Source organism: Cucurbita maxima, unplaced genomic scaffold, assembly GCF_002738345.1.
Source record: "Cucurbita maxima cultivar Rimu unplaced genomic scaffold, Cmax_1.0 Cma_Scf00030, whole genome shotgun sequence".
NCBI classification, from domain to species: Eukaryota; Viridiplantae; Streptophyta; class Magnoliopsida; order Cucurbitales; family Cucurbitaceae; genus Cucurbita; species Cucurbita maxima.
Genome location: NW_019272046.1, coordinates 2,239,781 through 2,246,529, shown reverse-complemented (window position 1 = coordinate 2,246,529; position 6,749 = coordinate 2,239,781). Strand labels below are relative to the sequence as shown.

The 6,749-nt window shown below is 35.7% G+C and overlaps 1 protein-coding gene across 1 annotated transcript; it reads left to right on the top strand.

Moving 5' to 3' along the window:
• Positions 1-735: 735 nt before the first annotated feature.
• Positions 736-6,671, top strand: LOC111466196 (shaggy-related protein kinase kappa). The gene is made up of 13 exons (XM_023110778.1): positions 736-924; positions 1,471-1,709; positions 1,885-1,977; positions 2,051-2,110; positions 2,207-2,479; positions 2,941-3,015; positions 3,980-4,036; positions 4,122-4,262; positions 4,337-4,387; positions 4,808-4,903; positions 5,586-5,669; positions 5,752-5,854; positions 6,261-6,671. The coding sequence occupies exons 2-13, from the start codon at positions 1,563-1,565 to the stop codon at positions 6,347-6,349; spliced, it is 1,269 nt and encodes a 422-aa protein (XP_022966546.1). The 5' UTR covers positions 736-924; positions 1,471-1,562; the 3' UTR covers positions 6,350-6,671.
• The last annotated feature ends 78 nt before the right edge of the window (positions 6,672-6,749 follow it).

Sequence of the window (6,749 nt, the reverse complement as noted above, 5' to 3'; positions counted from 1 at the left end):
TGACCAAAATATTTCACAAAGAGTCATTAAACATGTCAAGAGTTATAGTTCATATTTTATGACCATAATCTGATAATCTGCTATACTTTATTACTATAATTAGCTACTAAGTATACTTAGTGACCATAATTAGTCACTTTATAAATTTAATCTTAAAGTAAGTAAAAGACTTAAAGTAGGTTAAAGAAATACGGTAACTCTAGATTCTTCTTTTACATGAATTTCAACCTCTTGTGATATTTGAACAACATTTTCTTCTCATCTTCTTATGTTAGGGTACCCTCGAGGATAGATCTAGTAGAGACGAGGTGGGGCTTGTAGCTCAGAAGATTAGAGCACATGGCTATGAACTACAGTGTCGGGGTTCGAATCCCTCCTCACCCACAACGGGCCAAAAAGGGAAGGATTCTTCCCTTTAAAGATGGAAAAATCATGATCGGGATTGCGAACCCAAAACTATGAAATTTGGGCGTGGGTCTTTTTTCGAAATGAACTGACCTTGTCTTTTTATTTCTTTCTTTTTCCGGTAAAGATGGAGATTCCGTTATAAATTAAATCTAGAAAATTTCATTAAAAAAAAAAAAAAAACAATAAAACATTTGACCAAGTTTGACGTGTTGGGGATGTTATTTTAAAAAGGATTTTCACCGCTAAAAAATGTTGGAGAAAAACCATTTCAATATATAGTTTTTTTTTATATTATTTTTTTCGTTTTTTACGAAATCACAAAGCTCTACAGTCTCTGTCATATACCTCAATGCACTTCACGCTAACTGAGCAAATCCGACCTCCACTCCCCCACCATGTACGCTCCATAAAATACAAACCAGAGCCATAGCCCGAGAAAAATCCCCCAACCAAACTTCTCATCGGGAGCTTATGATGAACGACCATTGCTTCCAATCGCCGGCGAAATCCTCCCAGGTTAATGTGCTTTCTCAACGATCTGCTTCAATTTCCGCTTCTCTGAGCTTTACTAGGGTTTATTTGCCTAATTCGCCACGTTCTTTGCCGATTCCATTCCAGAATTGTATCGATTCTATGTTTTTTTCTTATCGCTGTTTTTCATCCTCAAGTTTGAAATTAAATTTTGGGTTTAGTTGTGGAAGCGAAGGCTGTGCGATTGAAGTTTAGATCCGACCGAGTGTGTTCGTTTTATGGTTTGAGTCTTTGGGCAGATCATGCTTGATTTCTTATTTGCATTCTGATTCTGATTCTGATTGTTACAAAGACCCCTTTTCGGTGTTCAAAGGAAAAAGAACTATAATGGATGCATATTGTTCGCTTGGAATACTAAATAGAATAATCTTTAAGTTTCTGGAGAATCGTAATCGTCTTTTTGATATCGCAAATATTTATGTCCTTCGATCTGTTACCATTTATATATTTTATTGAACTTTTGTCATCGTTTTTTTTTTTTTTTCACTCTTCTTATTTCATCCCTAACTTCATTTCTTGCCATGTCAATAGAAACCTTTGTACGTGGGTAGTGTGGAGTGAAGGAGTGCAAAGACCCGTGATGGTAATTAATACCAGTACTCCTAAGTAACAGAGATAACAAAATGGCGTCTGCGAGCCTAGGAAATGGGGAAGTTGGCAGTTCTAGGTCTATCAATGGCTTCAAGGGTTCATCTGGCTCAATTGACTGGCTCGGGAGAGAGATGCATGAGATGAGACTGAGGGATAAAACAGACACTGACGAGGAGAGAGTAAGCTTCTGGATTTTGGTTGTTAATATTTTCTAGCTCAAGTCTGGCAGTTTAATGAAACTCTTGCAATCTCTTATTGCAGTAGCTTTACCCAAGCTATTTATTGTATAATGAAAGCATGGCACCGTTACTTCCCTCTTTTTCTTTTGGCATTTTTATGATTTCATTCATTTAGGATAGTGAGCCAGACATCATTGACGGAGTGGGTGCTGAAGCAGGGCATGTGATAAGAACCACAATTGGTGGTCGAAATGGTCAATCTAAGCAGGTTGGAAGTGAAAATGTTTCTGATGATGATGTCTTAATTGTTCTGTGACATATGTTTTGTTTTGGTGTGCCAGACTATCAGCTATATTTCTGAACATGTAGTTGGAACTGGTTCTTTTGGTGTTGTTTTTCAAGTAAGTATACATGGTATCTAATGCAATGCTTATTCAATGTTTCTTCCGTGAAACTTCATAGTTGAAAAACTGAGGTAACCTGGTCACTTTTGATAGGCAAAATGTAGAGAAACTGGAGAAATTGTTGCAATCAAGAAGGTTCTTCAAGACAAGCGATACAAGAATAGGGAGCTGCAGATTATGCAAATGTTGGATCACCCAAATATTGTTTCCCTTAGGCATTGTTTCTTTTCAACAACAGACAAAGAAGAGCTCTATTTGAACCTCGTGCTTGAATTTGTTCCTGAAACTGTCAACCGTATTGCAAGGAACTACAGCAGGATCAGTCAGCGAATGCCCTTAATCTATGTTAAACTATATACCTATCAGGTATTTAATCAATAATAATTTGTAGTAGATTTGAACTTTTGTCTCTATAGCTCCTTGTTGCATATGTCCTCTCATTTACAATAGAGTTTGCATGCTTAAATTTCATGAATGAAGATATGAGTAATGGTAGTTGTGAATTGTAATTATAAAATTTGGAATAACTTTGGTTAGTTCTGTTATAGTGATAGATGGCAATCATATTTATATTCCTCTCTAGTGTAAGGGCCTTTGTTCTATTTTCTTTTTTGAATTATTTTAATGTCACTTGGTATTAAGAAGTTTCTGCATAGGTGCTCAATCTTTTGGGGCTATAAAAGGTACAAATATATGCTTTTGCATGTAACAATGTTACTTATAAGTTAATAACATACATTTTGGTTTCTAGATCAACATTATCTGGATTGTAATGTTTGGTAATTATGCTATTAGAAACTTATGATCATTTGTCTTTTATGTTGCAGATTTGTAGGGCACTGGCATACATACATAATTGCATTGGTATCTGCCACCGGGATATCAAACCTCAAAACTTACTTGTAAGTTTCTCTCACAAGTTTTCAGGTTTAGAATTACGTGTGAGACTTATTGCATATGAGCTTAGTATTATGTTTTATATGCTATCATATTGTTCGTAATTGTTTCAGGTTTGCATGTGTTTCTTTTTTATGCCGCCTTAAGAATTAGGTTGTGATGTTTGGATTGAATGTTGATGGAAACTCTAATGTGGGGCTTAGAGCTTTTCTCGCATGACTTTGGGACCTGTTGGATAGGTTTTTGAGAATATTCCTTTATTTTACTCATAAAAAATTGAGTTTCTACTGTGTTATCTCTTACATTTATTATTATTATTATTTGCCTTAGGGTAGCCTATCTCGGCTTCTTTTCATCTTTTATTAATTTTATGATGAAAGTATTATTTTGTTATCCAAAAACACTAAACACGAGAAATGAAACATGGTGCAATTTTTAAAATTTCCTAAATTTGAGATTATTTTTTGGAATTTTGGATAATTGATGTGTTACCAGTGCTATGAATTTTGGTAAAGAATTTCAACACTACTTGATTGAATCAGTTGTAAATATTAATTGTAAAGATGATATTATTTTGCTCGATGGTTGACTTAAAGTGGAAGGTTTCATGGGATACATCTTAATGCTATTACTATCACCTATGAGTACATGATTATGTTCTGATCCCGTGACTGTTGCTTTCCATATAAGGAGCTGGCCCTTGTAGTAACTTCTGGTCGACCATAGAATTTGGCTTAAAGTCTGGTAACGTCTGTACGTTCACCTATTATACATATTTCACAAATATTTGATTGGCTGGGATATTAAGATCAACGGATTTATTAGATGACTGGATTCATATGTTTGTCCATTATTTATTTTTTCTTATTTTAGTTTTGACTACAGAAAGTAACAAGGAAAAAAAAAAAAAAACAAATGGATTACTAAAATGTTTTTTAGTGATGCCTTAAGACAAGCGTTTGGTTTCAGGTGAATCCACATACACATCAGCTCAAACTTTGTGACTTTGGGAGTGCAAAAGTATTGGTAAGTACCTTTTGAACCATTTATGGAGTGGGAACTATTGTCTTTTTCCTTCTGAATTTATTTAATTTGTTTGCCATTTGTTCAGGTAAAAGGGGAACCTAATGTTTCATACATCTGCTCAAGATACTACCGCGCTCCAGAACTCATATTTGGTGCCACTGAATACACTACTGCAATTGATATATGGTCAACGGGATGTGTAATGGCCGAGCTACTTCTTGGAAAGGTGGTGTATTCAAATAACTATATGGATCTTTCGTGTGTTATTCAAAATACTAATGATTCTGATAACTTTTGCAGCCCCTTTTTCCTGGTGAAAGTGGTGTTGATCAACTGGTTGAAATTATCAAGGTGGGTCTATCTATTTATCACCTCATTTTTTATTTTTTTTAATTTTTCATATTCATTCTAAGTTCAAGTCTCAAGTGGATATTGGGACAGTCCCCTAAAGTTGGTGGGTTTGCTATGTCATTTAAGATTGTGAAATTAGCTCCAGTACATCTTGGTATTACATCTGTGGTATGTATTGTTGATTAAGAGAATTAGTGGGGGCTTTAACTTCTCGATTGGATGATATTATCTTAGAGTTCATGTTCGGGTAGGACTCCTGTAGCTCTTATGATTTGATCATTTATTGGGTTCATTTTTATCGTGGTTCTATGTTATTGAAGGAAATACCTGCCTATCATATGTCTGAATTTGAAGACGGGTTTCATTTACAAAAATAATGTGTTTTAACTTGACATTTCAACATTTCAATCACGTACACAGGTTTTGGGGACTCCAACCAGAGAAGAAATAAAATGCATGAATCCAAACTACACAGAGTTCAAGTTCCCACAGATTAAGCCTCATCCCTGGCATAAGGCAAGTCTATGTTTCCTCGCTCTTCCAAATGCTTTCAATGTAATTTTCCATCAAGTTTCAAGAGATTAGCATCTACTTCCAAACAAAGGCCGTTACTTGGAGGAGGCATACTTACTATCACGTTTTGGTTCATTGTTTCATACACAATTTCAACCTCCAAGTGTTTCTTTTTTAATGTTGAATAATTTTACTTGGTATCTCAGTTGGATTAATGATGTATCATCCCCTCGTCAGCCCTTCTGTTCATTGTCCTCTGCTCTTAAGTAGTTACAAAATGCTCAACCTTTGGGGGCTCACTTCTAGTAGTATCATTATGTTGCATGCCCGAGAATGTTCATTCCTCACTTAACAGGTGGAGTTTGCCTAGTAGCTTGTGCATAGAATCAGTTAATTACTTAAAAAGGTACAGTAGTTGTGGTTTTGGAACACTGGATAAATTGCAGGGGGCAGGCTTGCACATGCACTCTAGGGCTCTTTGTTTTTCAGCTTCAGCGCTGCATGCTTTTAATTTGTTTCGTACTGTTCTGTTCTTCTCATACTAGTTTTCTAATATTTAGGGAAAGTTGCAGTTATTTCTTTGTAGTCGTATGTTATTATTTTAAAATATCCTTACCTAACAGAAAAAGAGGAAACTGAATTGACTTGCTATCGATATTTATTTGAATACCACAATCATGGACAGGTTTTCCAGAAACGTCTGCCTCCTGAAGCTGTGGACCTTGTATGCAGGTTTTTCCAGTATTCACCTAATTTGCGGTGTACTGCTGTAAGTTCAGCTTCCACTATTTTAATTTTTCCTGGATGTAAGGTATTATTCATTTCTCGTAATATTATGTGGTTTACTTCAGCTGGAAGCTTGTGTCCACCCCTTCTTTGATGAGTTAAGGGACCCAAATACACGACTTCCTAATGGCCGCCCACTTCCTCCATTATTTAATTTTAAACCTCAGGGTGAGTAAACAGTTTTACCCGTTTCTTTGTGCTATGCTGTCTAAGTGCTGCGGAGATGTTTTGTTTGTACAATTATTGACTAGGTATCTTGATCATGTACGTTGACATGGTTTCCATTTAGAAACTTAGGATGCTGTTTCAGACCAATATTGTAGGACGCATGGGATCTCGTAATTGGATGAAACCGTTTCAAGGAGTGAAGTTATATCTTGATATCTATTTTGCAGCACTCATTACATTTTTATCACGATTTTATGCCTAGGAAATTCCTGTGATCAGTCCATTACGGATCTCTGACATCTGATGAATCTATTTCTATAATCAGACATGTTTTTGTTCAATTTACTCTTCACCTACTTTCATGCACGCTTCTCATGCTGAGGTTTGGGTTGATTTTGTTTGGCAGAGCTTGCTGACATACCACCTGATACTGTTAATCGACTTATTCCAGAGCATGCTCGCAAGCAGAACTTGTTCATGGCATTGCATACTTAGCTACAGATCAGAAGTTTCCATTGCTACTGCTTTTCATTCTGCTCCAAGTCCTGCTCCAAGTTTGGTCTTAGACCAGAATCCACCTTTGCTCTATATCTATCATCGGTGCAATTTCTCTGAAAAGACATTAGCAGTGAACAATTTGAGAATTCTGAAGCTCTCTGTTTGCTTGAAGAAGATATTTTTGTATTTAAAATAAAGACAAATAATTTATGGTGTATATTTTTCAGTCAATCAATACCCGATAATGTGGTTTATGGTACCTCTATGGCTTGTAATGGTTTCTCTTTTGTTCAATATTGTTCCTTTCATTTTGTTTTCCTTTAGCTTGTTGCCTTTTCCCTGCAAGCAAGAGATGTTGGTACGATCTTGAAGGGAAAAAAAAAAAAAAAAAAAAAAA